General features: G+C 41.7%; 1 protein-coding gene across 1 annotated transcript in view; it reads left to right on the top strand.

Annotated features, from left to right (window-relative positions):
- The window catches only part of MTHFD1L (methylenetetrahydrofolate dehydrogenase (NADP+ dependent) 1 like), a 114,081-nt gene that overhangs the window by 59,424 nt on the left and 37,194 nt on the right, over positions 1 to 17,463 (top strand). The window contains exons 21-24 of the mRNA XM_079971512.1: positions 6,822 to 6,961; positions 9,939 to 9,980; positions 11,912 to 12,012; positions 12,894 to 13,071. Of these exons, the coding sequence (XP_079827638.1) occupies positions 6,822 to 6,961; positions 9,939 to 9,980; positions 11,912 to 12,012; positions 12,894 to 13,071 (461 nt within the window). The remainder of the gene's footprint in view (positions 1 to 6,821; positions 6,962 to 9,938; positions 9,981 to 11,911; positions 12,013 to 12,893; positions 13,072 to 17,463) is intronic.

Here is a 17,463-nt window from a genome sequence, read left to right as displayed (position 1 = left end):
TCATAAATCAAATCCAGCAACACTGTCAAAAGTGCTGCTTCTCATAGCTCACTCCTATCAATTCACAAAATAAGGGGGTTCCAATTAGATATGCATGGCAAAAAAGAGTAGTAGCTGTTTCCCCTCCACCTCATTTCTGCAATTTATTTTCTCATAAACAAACCGAACATCCATGGGTGAATCAACTTATATTATTTGAACAAGGCTAGAATAGCGATACTTTGCAATCGAAAGCCCATGTGGGACAGCTGAGAGGGAGATTTGGAGCTGGAAATGGCAGACTGGGAAAGGAATAGTATCCTTTTCAGCCATTCCTTATGTGCTCCCAAAAAAGTCCCCTCCTAAAGTGGCTTTTCATCTCCCTAAAAGGGCTACTCTTGGGTTACTGTTACACGTTTGGATGATATCCAATGCTACCAGTCTAGTTGAAGAATGGCATTTGATCTAGTGGGGGCATCCACTAACATTGGATAAGAGGAGGCAATTTTTGCCTCTGCAGCAGGCTATGTTCCCCCACACCACCTTCCACATTGTTCTGGAGGATTGCTGAACTCTCTGGAGCTTGGGGGGGGGGGGAGACAGGGGACCGCAATGGGAAGGGGGAATTGGCAAAAGTCACCCCCTCTTCTTTTATGTTAGCTGATGCCTGTGCTAGAGTAAAAGTTTAATTAATATCCACCTCTCTGTATAGCATGTAGTTTGGCCTCCATAATAACTGAGTTTTCATCTCTTAAAAAACTCCACTCAGAGCTGCCTGTATGGCAGTCGATTGTACTGAATAATTGAGAACCGAAGCCTTTCTATTTGCACCAAGCCTTCTTGGTCAGGCTGTTCATTGTCTTTTTATATGTCAATGTGATATTAATCTGGGGCTATGTACTGTAATAAAAGTCCTAAGAAATTGCCGTGAACATAATGATCGCATTGGGGTGAGGTGGGAGAATAAACAAACACACCATCTCTGCAGAGTGGGCTCTCTCTGTGCAATGGGGGGGGTGTTCCTGGAATGGGAGGAGAGTCTTCCTCCTCCTTATTTTATTGTTGGAGAAAAGGCAGGCAGAAAAGGGACACTTTTTACCACTCAGCAGCTTGAAGCTGCCTGCGATTTGAATTAGGGTGCAGCCCTGCGCTGTTGTGATTGATGATTCCGAAACTTGCTGTGTCCTGGATGATTGCACCAAATGATAGAGACATTGATCATTCTGATTCACCACTGCCTTCAGTGGTGTGGCATCTGCTGTTATCTCTATGTAGGGCAAGCTGCACTCTCTGAATATACACACCACTTTTCTGTGAGTGAGCAGAGGCTCCTCCTTTAACAACAGTTTGGTACTTAGCAATAGAAGATCCAGGCTTTATGGTGACCCTGGAGTGCAGCCAGCGGAGGGAACTGGATCCAATCAAAAGTGCCCAACACACACTGTGCAGGCCACTGTGCAGGTGGACAGGGCCCTCAAGGTGCTGGGAGTCTGAATGTAGTAGTCAGCACTGAGGGAATGCCTGCCTTTTACGTATGTAAGGCCCATGGTGCTATACCATATGGCATTAGGAAAAGAGAAGAGTCTTTTAGCCACAATGTTTATGTGTTTATCCACAACGATAGGGTGGATTCCATATATGTACAGAGCCAATCTAGACCTGACATGCAGTCATGGGTATCTTTTCTCAGATTTTTTAAAGGCCAAAAGCAGCTTTAGGAAGATGTACATTGGAGCAGAGAAATGGCTGGCCAGAATGAGCTTAATATTTGCCCATCCTTTCTATTCAAACTCTACCAGCCCCCCTCCAGCTGCTGTTCTCCCCTTGTGTCCTTGAGGAGATTGCTAGCGTATGTTATTCACCTGACAGATAAGTGTACAGAGCTGTCATTTTCTTCTTCTTTGGCAATCACTTGTAGCCAAGTAAGATTGTCTTCCATAAACACGGTTTTAACAATGAGTCCATAGGTGACTGTGGAGGCCAATTCTGGATCCACACGTCCTTCCACAGTGGGGACATTGGTTTCTGGGTGGGAGTTGATCACGATGTGGATTTGCCAAGCGTGCCTTCCTCTTATCACATTTCTCCCTTGCACCCTGAGTTTGAGTGTCTTCAAAGCCCATGACACCTTTGGTAAAGGGTTTTCTCCAACTGGAGTGCTCGCAGGCCAGTGTTTCCCAGTTGTCAGTGTTATACTACATTTTTTAAGATTTGTCTTGAGACAGTCTTTAAACCTCTTTTGTTGACCACCAGCATTACGCTTTCCATTTTTAAGTTGGGAATAGAGTAGTTGCTTTGGAAGACGATTATCAGGCATCTGTATAACATGACAAGTCCAACAAAGTTGCTGTTGAAGAATCATTGCTTCAACACTGGTGATCTTTGCTTCTTCCAGTACACTGACATTAGTTTGCCTGTCTTCCCAAGTGATGTGTAAAATTTTTCAGAGACACTGTTGATGGAATCTTTCAAGGAGTTGGAGATGGCGTTTATAAGTGGTCCATGTTTCACAAGCATATAGTAAGGTTGGTAGTATAATAGCTTTGTAAACAAGCATTTTGGTTTCCCTGCGAATGTCCTGGTTCTCAAACACTCTGCACTTCAATCGGGAGAAAGCCGCACTCACAGAGTTCAGGTGATGCTGGATTTCAGCATCATTGTTGGCCCTTGTGGAAAGATAACTGCCTAGGTAGGAGAAGTGATCAAAATTTTCCAACATTACACCACTGAGTTGGATTTGTGGCGCTGCAGAGGGGTTATTTTGTACTTGTTGGTGCAGCACTTTGGTTTTTTGGATGTTGAGTAATGGGCCAAGCTTTTCGTAAGCTTCTGCAAAGATATTTAGGATGGTTTGGAGGTCATCCTCTGAGTGTGTGCACACTACGTTGTCATCAGCATACTGAAGCTCTATGACAGAAGTTACAGTAACCTTACTCTTCAACATACTGTGGTTGTGCCTTAGGCGTGTGATATTTGAGTCAGGGAGCCATGGTTCAAATCTCACCTCAGCCACGAACTCACAGAGTAGTCTTTGGTGAGCTCTATCTTTCAACTCTCCCCCCCCCCCCCCCGCCCCCGCACATTTTGAAGATGGAGGTGATACCAACAAAATTCACAAGGTTGCTGTAGGAATTACTGGAATGTCAAATGCTTTAAACACTTAAAAAACGTAATATAAAAACTAAATGTTATTTTTATATGGGGCATGTCTGTTTCCTGCTAAACAGACTTGTATTACAATTTTTTTTAAGCCTACAACTCCAGCACCATGAACATCTCACAAATACATAGAAAAAATGAAAGATTTGTGGGATCGTTTGGAATAGTTGGATAGAACTTTGAGCATTACGTTCCGTGAACAGTCATTAAAGGAAGAGATCTTGGGTCACATTGTACAAACAGCCAGTTCATTTACCCTTGCTGTAGTAACATAAATGTGGTATCCTTTCAGATGAATCATGATATCTCCTGGTTTATTTTGGCAGCTGCTCAGTTTGGTGATTTGCTGCATACAACAAGCACCAGCCAAAATGCCTTGGATCCAGAGGGTTAGAGTTCATGTGCTTCTGTGACTTTGAACTCTTCCTTTCCATGGTTTCCTTGTTGACAGCTGCACCAGGACAAATATGTTTACATCATAAAAGTGGATGGCAGCTAGCAATTCAGAATTTCCATTTCCTTTTGTATTGTTCTGGAATTTGGCCTCCATAATTCCATGTCCTGAAACTTTGCCTAGTGTGCATGTTTCTCTTTAGGGTCTTCCAGTCTATACTCTTTGTTTTGATTTAGATATGTTGATAGTAAATGCTTACTGCAGGAAGGTTACGTTCATTAAAGTTTGCTTCTGTTTACAGGGAATTTTATTGTGGGATAAATTAATTTTCTTGTGACAGTTCCATTTGTAGCCTTGCAAACTGAAACATGTGGTTGCTTTTTGTAGGGCTCCCTGCCATGTCAAAACACTGCTGCATTGAGGGCTAATATGTAGCTGCTTAAATTGCAGTGTAGTGAACATAGTTGCTGCTTTATATTTCTGAAGGCTGAGAAATCCAATTAGCCGTTGACATTCAGGATTCTAAAAAAGAAATAATACATTTCCCAAGAACATTTTGCACTGAGAAAGTGGATAAAATAATCCTCAAATGCTGAGTCTCTGGAATGGTTTGAGGGGTTTTTTTTTAATTATTTCACCAAAATGTAGTATATTCTTTAAAAGTAATAATGGAAAAATTAAAGGCATTTCCCTTAATTTGCCTTTCATTCTTCCTTCTATATATATGTGGCTCAGTCAGGAGGGCATGAGACTCTTAATCTCAGGTTTGTGGGTTCGAACCCCACGTTGGGCAAAAGATTCCTGCATTGCAGGGGGCTGGACTAGATGACTCTCATGGTCCTTACAAACCTATAATACTAGTCTTATAACCATGTTTAATTCTGGACATCTACTTGTTTCCCTAACTTTATTCGTTGAAAAGTTCTCTTCAGATTCAGTAATATTTTAAAAAGAAAAGACAGAACTCTGTTTTGCTGTTAATTCTATTTCCTCACAGCATTTACACTAATAGGATGCTTAAAGTCAGGAGAATAAAATTATTACCTAAAGTGAGAAGACTGAAATATTTAAGTGTTTGGCCAGGGCACAGATTGCATTATTTTCATGCTTTACATTTTAAAGTTGTATGCTAGTGGTATTTTAAGTGTATACCTAAAATTTTAAAGTGACAGTGACATACAGGTGCTGAAATGCACATGTACATATACTGTACATATACATACATTCATATACATGATGTATGTATAGACATATATCAGAGAGCTGGGATTGGCCTCTGTTGAGTGTACACTCTTATGAGCAGCTAAAATTGGCTGCTGTGGAATTGCAATGGGTTTCCTTTTCCCCTAGCCTAAGGACTCAGATCAGTTCACAGATACGTTCTTTAGCTGACATTGGATATTGTCAGATAAGTCCCTAAGTGTTATGGCTGAGCAAGGATCTGACTCTGGGACTGCTGCTTGTAAAATAGTCCTACATAGAGTGCCTTCCTATATGACCTACTGTACAATACTCCCTGGAGTTGAACTACTGGCTGAATTGCATTAAACTGTTCTGTGAAAGAAGCTCTAGCAACTGGAGATCTAACCCCTTCTCAATTGCCTGTCCTGCTACTGCTGCCACCTGTTCTAACTCCTGAGAGAAAGCAGCCCAGATAGTCTTGTAGATTGCAAAGAGAAAAATCTAGTGATGAATTCCCATGCTGCCTACCAGGAGAAAGTAAATCTGATAACCTCCAGTGGATCTTTGCACAGCATGCAGGTTCTCTTGGCCTAGCTTGTCCCAATGGCTAATTGTGGGTTTCCAGCAAAATGTATTGCAAATGTATTGTTGTTTGATTCCCGTTGGTTTAATAGAAGACTTATTCATACTTATGTCACTGTTGAACTAGGGATTATCATGACTCTTTCTTGCTCTTTGGCCTCCAGTTGCTCATGTTTTCATTGGCACTTTGATTTACAGGCAGGAAATAATACAAAAGTGATTGTGTTGAATATTTGAGCACAAACAGGTTTCAAAGTCCATGGTTTTGGCACATGGCTTTATCTTCAGAATTACTCTCTGTTTTATTTCCTTTGCAGTTGGTAGCCTTCATCCTAGCAGCTTTTGTACAGCATCCTGCTTCCTTCCTCTCTTGAAAGTTGGAGTGCTGGCACTCCTGGCTTTGTGTTTGTCACACTTGAGTCTTTTAAATAAGAAATTCTATTCACTTCTGAGATAAGCCCTACATTGCCACCACCTCTCCTCCTCTTCCTCCTCTCCTCCCCAAGCCAGATGGGGTCCACAGTATGGTGGCCATGTCCCCAGATACCCCCTTCACATCCACTAGGGTATCTTGTCCCCAGTTTTTAAATGTATTGTTTAAAAATGAGGTTTGGGCGTTGTTACTTGTTTTGGTTTCTTGGTTGCAAAGGGAGTTGCCTCTCCTCTTCCACATGTTCAACTGGGGATTGTCACACACACACCCCGAACCAATGGGGGGGCATGGGGGAAGAGAGTGGTGAAGCCCCGTTGTGCAAACAGAAGTCCGTTCACAGATCTTCTGCTGATGGGGCTAGTTAGGTGAATCCTGCCCTTAATTACATATAATTATAGAATTTCCATTAATTATAAGTTTGTTGCAACAGATTGCATGACTATACATTTATTTAAACTCTTTGTCTATCATTTAATTACAGTAATCTCTAAACAGTGTACAGGAGACCTAATACAATGAAACTAAAAATGAAATAAAACTAAAAATCAGAATTCACTTTAAAAGCCTGCTGAAATAAAAGTCTTCAGTAAGCACTGGAAGGTCAACAGGAGGGAGTTCCACAAAATACTGCAATACTGAACATATAACTCCTGGTGGATATGAGCTGAGCATCTGAGCCATGGCAGACCACAAACAGTGGCTCAGCTGAAGACCTCAGTGATCAAGTAGAGATCTAAGGGATTAGGAGGTCCTAAGGTCTCCTAGACCCAAATTATAAAAGGGCATTGCAAATTAATGGAAGAACATTTAACTTGACCCAGAAATGTGTGGGCAGGATAGTGCAAGCTTTTGAGCACCAGAGTTATGTGCTGGCAATAGCCTGTCCCCACCAACAGTCTAGCCTCAGTGTTTTGAACCAGCTCAAAACTCTGAACCAATAGCAGCCCCACATATATGCAAAGCATCTCACCACTCCTAAAAGAGAAGGAAGAAGCCCCATCACATATGGAGCTCTGTTTGTGTACACTAGGTGTTTAGTGACTGCCAAATTGACTCTCTCATCCCTCTTAACTAACCCCTTGTTCCTAACAGCAACTGAAGCTGGTTTTGGTGCTGATATTGGGATGGAGAAATTCTTCAACATCAAATGCAGAGCTTCTGGCCTGGTTCCCAGTGTGGTTGTGCTTGTTGCTACAGTGCGGGCTTTGAAGATGCATGGAGGTGGGCCAAATGTAAGTTTCTGTACCTATCTCATAAAACAAATGATAAATCTTTAGAACTCCCTAAGCCTGAGAAAGCCCCTTATCATTTGAAATATGTATAAACGCTTTAATTTCAGAATTGCTGGAATAGTTCTCAATGTAAGCTAATTTAACAAAGACTCTCATTTCACTGTCTTTCATCATGTAGATGTGGCATTATCTGTGTTGCTTGTTGGATTAAGATGTATTAAAGAGGATAGCTCTAAAAAGGACTAAAAATTTAGCAAGGAGAATTAGGTCTGTTTGGAATTTTTCTTCTCCCCCACTCTTTCTCTCTCTCTTTTTTTTACACGCGAGTACTGGCCTTTGAAATGCCATGGCTAAACTCACAGGGTTACATCCAGAGTTACAGCACAATCCTAACCATGCCTACTAAGAAATAGGTCCTATCAAATTCAGTGGGGCTTACTCCCAGGTAAATGGGGTTACAATTGAGTATTGTCGTGCTTAGAAGCAGACCCAATTAAATCAATGGGCATCCCACTGATTTCACTAAGGTTTCTCTAAGCATGACCATCCACTGTGTCCTCTAGTCTGAACTGCTACCCACTCTGCTCTGTTTCTGCCATTTCCTCAGTCCTGAACTACTAACTAGGGATATCCTCTAGAATCTAGTTACTGTTAAGTACATTTAAGACCAGCTGAATATAATGAAGTGGGGTTACTAAAAATCCCTGGAAATGAAAGTGCTGAGCTTGCCCCCATTTCTTTGTCTTCTTTTGATCCTGATCACAGCAGTACTCAAGGCAGATGTATTACAACCAAATCTCCCTCTCCTGCCTCTCGAGTTCTTGGAGTACTTTCCCTTCCCTTATCCTGTCACCCAAGCATGCAGTCTGGCTTTCATCTACTTTGTCACTTTCCGCCCTCTTTTTCTTAACTTTAATTCCTTGCTAGAGCTGGACTTCCTATCTTTTTCCTGGGCTTTTGCAACCACTTCCCTGGGGCCATTGCTATTTGTTTGTAAACATTTACTGGTCCCACTTCAACTATCTTAACCTCTGTGCAGAATTTTTGCTTCCAAGATTGTGTGGTCGCTGCTATGATCACATTGTGAGCAATGGCCCACATTCAGCCTGTCTGCAGTTTGCCTTCGCATTCACCAGATTCTTGCCTTTGCCTTTCCTGGCTCTTCATCTTCCATGCTCACTCTGGCAGCCTTTCTTCCTAAAGTAGCAGATGCACCATTTCATGTTACACTGAAACTCTCTCACAGAATGCATGTCCTGATTCCACCTTTCAGATTCTTCTGCAAACTACTTTTTCTGCTTAATACTTTGCAAACTCGCTCTCTTACCTACAGCATGAGCCTAACCATGTTTACTCAGAAGTAAAGCCCCATTGATCTCAATGACACCTACTGCTATGTGAGTATGTTTTGGAATACAGTCATAATATTATTTATTAAACTCTTCTCATCATCCAGCTGCAGATACCTGTCGACTGGGTAACAATGACCAGTGCTTTTGCACCCAACCATCCCCAACCCCCAATTGAAGGGGATGTATTTACTTGTCTGAGAACTTGGGTTGAAATAAGACTGCTTCTTTGGAATAGCTGTGTGCAGGCTGAGCACGGCCACTGAAATATCTAAAACTTGTTTCACCTTCTTCGCTTAGTCAAATGAAGCATTCACTGTAAGCAAGGAAAGCACCAAGCCATATAATTCACAAATTAGAATGTAAATAGATTTCCACCCCCTTGAATATTTCTAGCTCACTTCCCTTCCTTAACTTTTCTAGTTGAGGTGTTCTTCATATTTATGCTGGGCTGCTGGTTTTCAGGAACTGGAATCAATTTACTTTGTTAGTGTTGTGCTTTTGGCTTTCCACTCTGAAGAACTGCCAAATGTAGCTTCGCAGACTTGAACTTTTAAAATAATTATTTTCAAGCAACAGGGTTGTTTGAGATTTGTCAAGGAATAAGATTTCAAAGTGGGAAGTGGGACAGTGGTTACATTTCCTGACAACTCCTATTCAAGAGGCAAACCCAATAAACCCTGCCCCCAATTGTACCTTTCAGTGAGGTTTTCTAGCAAACCCCTCCCCTCCATAAGCTCCTCCTCTGATTCTCCACTTTCTCACCCTCTCCTTATCATGTTGCCAGCAACATCCAACTCCTCCACCTTTTCTCCCTGGTTATTGCTTCATCCACCCCCCCTACTAGAAGCCAACACCAGCTAGCATTCAGGTGGTAGTCTTGGCAAATTAATGGGATAGAATGCTGAGCATTGCCTAAGTCATGTGCTAAAGTGTGTAACAATGGTTGTGGTTGTTGGATAGGCTGCAGCTCTCTGCAGCCTTCATCTGGCATTGGGGCATTAGCGGGGAACAATTTCTTATATAGCATGGTAAAAATGACAAGCAATAGGTGGTCCATATTTGTTTCATCATTATTTTTTTTAAAGGTTCACAGTCACCTTAAGTGTCTTAAAATGTGCCTGAAACAGCATGTTATTTGAACATGTTATGGGAGTTTCTGAGATGAATGGTGTGAACACAGGGATGGAGGCTTTTGCAGGGGAAAAGCTTAACCCTTCCCCCTATTTGCAGAGTTTCCCCTACAACCTCTCCTCACAGGCCACATTTTCCTCCAGCAGTGGCTGATGCAATGTAACTTCAGTTTCAAAATGGAAGCATGAACATTTTAGTAAAACTTAGTAAAGCTAAAAATGAACTCGGGGCTCGAATCTGACATTGTTTAGCTAGTGCTGGCTTGAAGAATACTAGATGTTGCCAAATCACACTACAACATCAATAATCTGCTTGTGTAGATACTATAATTAATGAAAGAAGCAATGTGAAATTCTAATATTCCCATTGTTGATACTGTTAAATGCTGACCCTCGCTGCTTTTTAGAAAGGTATCAAAATAAGATTACATGAAGCAACCTCTTTGGACAGGTCTGTTCTATGACCATTGTTTAACTACTTGTTTGTTATCTTAGGTGACAGCTGGTGCCCCTCTTAAGAAAGAATATACAGAGGAGGTAAGAGTTAAATATTTCATTGTCACTTTGTAGGCAGTCAAGGTAACAGAGGAATTAAATTTGACATTTACAAAGACTAGACTCCTGGACGGAGGGGAAGGGTCGTAGCTCAGTGGTAGAGCATCGGCCTTGCAAGCAGAAGGTCCCAGGATCAATCCCCAGCATCTCCAGGCAGAACTGGGGAAGGCTCCCTTCCTGAAATCCCATAGAGTTGCTGCCAATCGGTGTAGACAGTACTGAGAAAGATGGACCAGTGGTATAAGGCAGCTCCCTATATTCCTATTTCTGTTGTTTGTTTGTTTGTTTACCACTCTTAATTTAGAAAATCCCCAAGTTTTTATATGCTTTTGGCATTTCTGTTGTATTTGTTAGTCACCTAGTTGTGTCTGAACACTCTTGCTGGGCTACAGAAGTGGGATATAAATGATTATAAAAATAGATGTAACCAAATACTTTGCAACAAAAATTCATTTTCCTTCATTATGATAACTGAATGCACAGGACTTCATATATTTTCCATAAGAAAAAGCAAAGCGATTGTCCAGACCTTTCTGTAGCATTAACAAATTGTGCAACAAATTGTGTTTCAGTGAGCTAATAAATGCACGTTGTTTCTATAACTCTTGCTTAAGAAACAAGGATGCTACAATCTGCACCTCTTGCATTTTTATTTGGTTAGTTTCTCCCCCCAAAAAAACCACTTTTTTATTGCTTCATGGTTTTGATGGAAGTAGACTTCCGGCCACAAAGCTCAAAGCTCATGCCACAAATATTCTGACCATAGGTTATGCATATACTGTACTGTAGTTTTACACTGAGTGACTCTGTGACCAGTTTGATAATCCTACACTAACAGCAGGATCTAGAATTCTGGTAGCCCCAAGATCCATCAGGATTCCCTTAAACAGCAGCGCTGGAAGGAGTGTCCTCTGCCTTTGCTCTCTCTCTTGCATATGCACTTCATAAAGTGTTAACGGTTTCCCACATCCACATTTCAATATCCTCTTTGGCTTCCCTTTCTCAAAACATCCTTTAAAAAAATATCTCTTGGTAATCACCTAGTCTTTGTCCTGAAATCCTATGTGCATCTCAAGACTGGAGGGGATGTGTATGTAAAACCTTTTTTGAGGGGTGCTTCCGGAAAAGTTAGAAGCAACAAGAATCTCATTGTTCTGGTAACATCGTGCACCACCAACAGCCCCATGTGAACTGCAGATGTGGATTCACTCATCAACCATACCAGTTCTACAAGTAAAGATCTTGAGATCTATGGATTAGCAGTGCCCAAAATTAGTTTTGAATCTCAGACATAATAGGCTTGAAAGATTTTTCAGAAGACTGGATTTCATGATTCTGTCCAGATTTGAGCTTCCTTGAACTAGTCACATGTTGAACAGAGTTTTCTAAGCAGTATGGAATACAGTTAATAAGAACCACAATGCTATGCATTTCTGTTCAGTAGTAGGCTTACTGCATAGGATTGCAACCTTTGGGAGATGAGCAGAAATCTCTTTATTTAATCCTGTTTACCATATAAACCCTTTAGGTGGAGCTGTGGGTTAGAACTGGGGAAACTTGGCTGTGGCCTATACAACTTCCAGGAGCTTGTTTTTATTAATCCACAGACATAGTGCATGATAGGCATCATTTTCATGGTTAGTAGGACTGTCTATTTGTTTGCCATGCTGCTGCCAAATTCGTCTTGAGTGTAAGTTGTTTTAACTGATTTTAATACTGAATTATTACATTGTTGCAACCCACCCTGGGGGCTTAGAATGAAGGACGGTTAAGAACTCTTAATATGATAATCTTGAGGAGAAATTCACTGTACCATCTGGCTTTAGTAAAAAAAAAAAAAGCATTGAATGATAAGTGAAAAGTATTTTTATTGCAGTTAAATTTATATCGACTTTTTGTTCTCTGTCCACCAGAATCTCAAGCTGGTATCTGATGGCTGCAGCAACTTACGGAAACAAATTGAAATTGCCCAGCAGTTTGGTGTTCCAGTTGTAGTGGCTCTCAATGTTTTCAGGTAAGACTTGTTTTTTAGAAATCCATGCTGGGTCTTATGGGTCTTTAGAAATCCATTACCTGGGTCTTCTTTCTTTACCCTTTTTAAAAATGGGGATAACATTTGCCCACCTCCAGACTGTAGGGACCTCACTTGTTCTCCAAGAATTCTCAAAGATTATAGACAGAGGTTCTAAAATTATATCCACAAGCTCCTTTAGTACCCTTGGGTGCAGCAAACCAGGCCCTGGATATTTGAATTCATTTTAAGTTAGTGAGGTATTTCTATGTGTACCTTCCACAGCCACCTCAGTACTTTGAGGTCTGCAGCTATCCCTGCTCCTCTGCCTCGTGAGCCCTTCCTCCAGAGTGGCTGCTGATTGCAACTAGAGACTAAAAAAGTAATAGAGGTAGCTAAGTTGATATGTAGCAGCACCCATGGAAGGAGGAGAAACCAGTTTTCTCATCTCTTCAGTAACCCAGTGCCAGTTACCACGTTCAATTTTGTAGGAGTCAGTGGTGAATGGACTTTGGACCTTGCACCTATGGTGTATAAAGCCATATTGTTTTTAGTCTTGCCTAAGTTAAAACTGTGAATAGTGCTAAATTTGTATAGACATTTTGCTTAGATATTTTGTATAATTCTCTTACCCAGGCAAAGGGGAACCTGTGGCCCTACGGATATTGGTGTACTACAACTCCCATCATCCCTAACCATTGGCCATGCTGCCTGTGGCTGATGGGACTTGGAGTCTACCAAAAATATCTATAGGGCTACAGGCTCTCCATCCTGACTCTTATCTAATGAACTGCTGTTGTCCCTAAGTACATTAGTATGGAGAGCCACTTAGCAAATTTGACTGCTAAATAAAGTTGCAAATGAAATGATTGTTTTGTTGGCAGTACGGACTCTCCTGCTGAGATTGATTTAGTCTGTGAGATTGCCAAGCAGTCTGGAGCTTCTGATGCAGTGCCATGCAGTCACTGGTCATATGGGGGCAGAGGAGCTGTGGAACTGGCTCAGGCTGTAAGAAGAGCTGCTAATCAGCAGAATAGCTTCAGATATCTCTATGACCTGAAGGTAAGCAAAAGATCCAACCAATTTCTTTGTGGTATGTGCATTTATTTCCACATAGTGGAAGTTGTAGTTGTTCAGTCTGAATCTTTAGGTGTACACATTACTCCTGTTGGGATCATATGTATGTTGGTGGTTTTTGTAAAACTTCTAATTCAAACATGTCCTGTTACAAGTGTTCTTACTCTGCACACTTTGAAAATGATTAGGTTCAAATATATATGATGGAATCCAAATTCTATATGCATTGTTTTGAATTGTGCTCTGTTTTAATATCTAACTCAGGATCTAGCACACATGCAACCCTTTTAATTCATAAGGTAAAAAGGTAAGGTAAAGGACCCCTGGACAGTTAAGTCCGGTCAAAGGCAACTCGCTTCAGGCTGAGGGAGCCGGCATTTGTCCACAGACAGCTTTCTAGGTCATGTGACCAGCATAACTAAACCACTTCTGGTGCAACGGAACACCGTGACAGAAGCCAGAGCACACGGAAACGCCATATACCTTCCTGCTACAGCAGTACCTACTTATCTACTTGCACTGGTATGCTTTCGAACTGTTAGGTTGGCAGAAGCTGGAGCAGAGCAATGGGAGCTCACCCCATCGTGCAGATTTGAACTGCCGACCTTCTGATTGGCACACCCAAGAGGCTCAGTGGTTTAGACCACAGTGCCACCCGCGTCCCATTTTAATTCATATGCCTCTGCCTAATAGGATATTCCTTAGCTCAAATCTTTAATCTGTCTGGGAGCATCTGATGTTGCAGTATTTGTGAAAGTAAGCTGTCGGGGGTGGGGGGGGGAGAGAAGGAGAGCTGATGATTGCCTAAGGAGACTAGTGGAAGCCAATCTTTGCTTTTTAAGGAGGAGTGGATATTTAAAATAATAATTAAGAAGTAAGTACATGTTGAACATTTGTTTATTGTTGGATTTCTCCAGATTATTGCCCTTTAAAACAGTCAGTCTTAAATTTAATTCCATTTTATGCAGTTGCTTTCTGTTTCTTCTTCTTCTAAATCCTACCATTTTATACTAGTGAGCGTACAGCACTAGATTTACCAGTGCGTTGTCAGCTGATGTAAGCAAGTTAATTAGCATCAAGATTAGTAATTAAATTTCTGGCATAGTTTGAATGTGGTGTGAAGAAACAACAGTGCCCTGATTTGAGAGCGTGAGTGAGATGTGAAAAGCCTTACATCGTTTGTCAAGGGGCTGAAATACTAAGAAATAAGGTGAAGCTAAAGATATCCAAATAAATTGTGGGATTGGGAATTACACAAGGGATTTTTGCAAAAATGCAGACAGGCGGCAAGCGGCTTTGAGAAGACCACAGAGAAGTTTGCAATATTAACAGTGTTTGTCTTCACACAAGAACCCATCTAAATGGTTTGACTCTGTGTTGTTTATTATTTCTTTCCCATTGTTAAAGAGAATTGCCCACAAAAGCCATCTGAATTCTGTATGAAGCAATCTGTATTTCACAGGATTTGGGGTTGTTGTTTTTTAGTATCAGCTAGAATACTCCTTGTTCCACCTACTTTTGCCCATGGCCTTGCCCACTACCGCCATGTGGCCGCCCAGAAGGGAATGCTGAAAAAGTTCCCCTACCTTTGCGCTACAAGATTGTAGTGTAAGGTTCCTATTGCTCACAACTTGCGGCCAGCCGAAATCCCATTTGCTCTTGGAGATTTCTGCTGACTAGAGATTTTTTTGTCAGAACTACATATTTCTCCTCTTAAGAAATCAAAGTACAGAAAACATGACACAAGCCGTCTCTCACCACATCAACTTGGGTGAAGACAGACATAATTAAAAAGAGAGCCTGCAGCATGTCCCTCAGCAATGGAATGAGCCTAGCTTTTTCCTCACTTCACAATTTGATTGACAGATACGCATACCAGTAAATCAAATGCTGGTTCCTCTGTGAGCTTCAGGCAGGCACTTTGTTTTTTAAAGGCTGCATGTACATGTATATAGGAACATAGCTGCCTTATATGAAGTCAGACCATTGGTCTGTCTAGCTCAGTATTGTCCTCATTGACAGGTTGTGGCTCTCCAAAATTTTAGACAGGGAGCCTTTCCCAGTCCTGTTGACGGTGCCAAACATTGAGCCTGGGACCTTCTGCATGCAGAGCAGATGCTCTACCATTGAACTATGGCCCTTCCCCAAATGAGACAGCCTGTTTTTTGCTTTATTAATTTGATTAAAAAAAGTGTAGAACTACTTGGACACATGCCAATAAGAGTTGTGCACAACCGAGTTCTACAAAGTTGCATAATTATCTCCCCCTGTTCAATACTTGAGAATGTTTATACTGAACACAGGGCGGCTGCTTCTAAACATGGGTCTCTGCTTCAAAAATATTTCATCTGTTTTATTTATTTCAGTTGATTTAAATTTATATTATTTGAGTTGCTGGAACCTTCCCTAGGACTTTAGGATGAAAGGTGGACAAAAATAATAATAATCTAATAGTCGTACCTTGGATCTCAAACGCCTTGGATTCCGAACAAATCGGCTCCCGAACAATCGAAACCTGGAAGTGAGTGTTCCAGTTTTTGAACGATTTTCAGTAGCCAAACATCTGGCATGGCTTCTGCAGCTTCTGATTGGCTGCAGGACGCTCCTTGGTTTTCGAATGGTTCCGGGAGTTGAATGGACTCCCAGAACACATTCTGTTCGAGAACCAAGGTACAACTCTAGTAACAACACTGAAGCAGTTTCAAATACGGTACAGATACAGGGTTTGTAGATCAGGAGCCAAACCCTGATGGACATAAGGATTTCTGACAACCCTGAAATCACTGGGTTGAATGATTTAAACTGCTTTTAGAATGCTTTTTTAAATGTTTGTTATTATTATTCATGAGCCACTTTGCTAATGGAAACGATTCCAGGGGCTTTCCAGACACACTGGAAATACTAAAACCATTTAAATTAAGCACAATCAATAAAAAACAAAAAACACATCTATACAAATAAAAAAAGAGTGGTTTTGGAGATGCTGCCCCACTAAATGTGGCCACAAATACTTAAAACTCTTCAAACTTAGGGCCAAAAGCCTGTGGGAAACAGGAAAGTTTTTGCCTGGTTGTATTAGTGATATTGGCTCATCCAAGAGAAAGGGTAAGATATAAATTTCAGCAATAATCAATAATGGTGTAGATTTGGGAGGAGGACCCCCTTAAACCATAGAAATTAATAAATGCTAAGATTTTGACACTGTGGGTAAAAGCCTCAGCGCCTAGGGCTTGCCGATCGAAAGGTCGGCGGTTCGAATCCCCGCGGCGGGGTGCGCTCCCGCTGCTCGGTCCCAGCGCCTGCCAACCTAGCAGTTCGAAAGCACCCTCGGGTGCAAGTAGATAAATAGGGACCACTTACTAGCGGGAAGGTAAACGGCGTTTCCGTGTGCGGCTCTGGCTCGCCAGAGCAGCGATGTCACGCTGGCCACGTGACCCGGAAGTGTCTCCGAACAGCGCTGGCCCCTGGCCTCTTAAGTGAGATGGGCGCACAACCCCAGAGTCTGTCAAGACTGGCCCGTACGGGCAGGAGTACCTTTACCTTTACCTTTACCTAAGATTTTGATCATTTGGGATATGAAGGGAGAATACAAACTGCAGAGGAATTCCTGGGCTAGCCTATGCAAAACAAAGTGGCCAAGCTAGGGCCTTTAAGAAACAACCATCTGTTTTATTTATTTATAGACATTTATAGCCCATCCTTCACCACATGGTCCGAGGACTGAATTCTCCTTCCTCTTGCATTGACTTTGGTACTTGTATTAAGCCATAGTCCCCTGTGACATCCATACCAGGGAATTCTGGCTTGATCTCAGTTAACTAATCAGGATATTAAGTCAGCATCTGATGTTGTTGGAATTATAGATATGTGTTTGGCTGTGACCCAAGGATGTCATTTTACGCTTGTGCACTGAGGTTTTGGTCCTTATAGAGCAGGGATAGCCAACATGGTGCTTCCAAATGTTATTGGACTACAACACCTATCACTCCTTGCCATTGGCCATGCTGGTGGAGGCTAATGGGAGTTGTAATCCAACGTCTAGAGGGCACAACATTGGCTACCCCTGTTACAGATGTTGCTCATGCATGGTCACAGTGGGGAGACAAATAAAGCTTCTTTGCTCCTCTTTGCTCCTTCAAATCATATTAATTTGAAGTGTAGGCCACCCTGCTTCTTTCCCCACCCCCTCCAAGAAATCACATCTGTCAGCATGGCACTTGAAAGCATTCATAAATACAGTGAAGTGTACAATACCCCCTAATGTGCGTTTCTTTCAAACAAAATCTGGATGTGCTTTTTGCCTGATCTTTTTTTTAAAAAAAGTGATGAGTTTGAAAGCTAGCTTTGTCCCTTTCTTATTTGCACACTCCGCCCATC

Source organism: Podarcis cretensis (genome assembly GCF_951804945.1).
Source record: "Podarcis cretensis genome assembly, chromosome: 3".
Lineage (NCBI taxonomy): Eukaryota > Metazoa > Chordata > Lepidosauria > Squamata > Lacertidae > Podarcis > Podarcis cretensis.
This window is presented reverse-complemented; position numbering and strand designations above follow the sequence as displayed.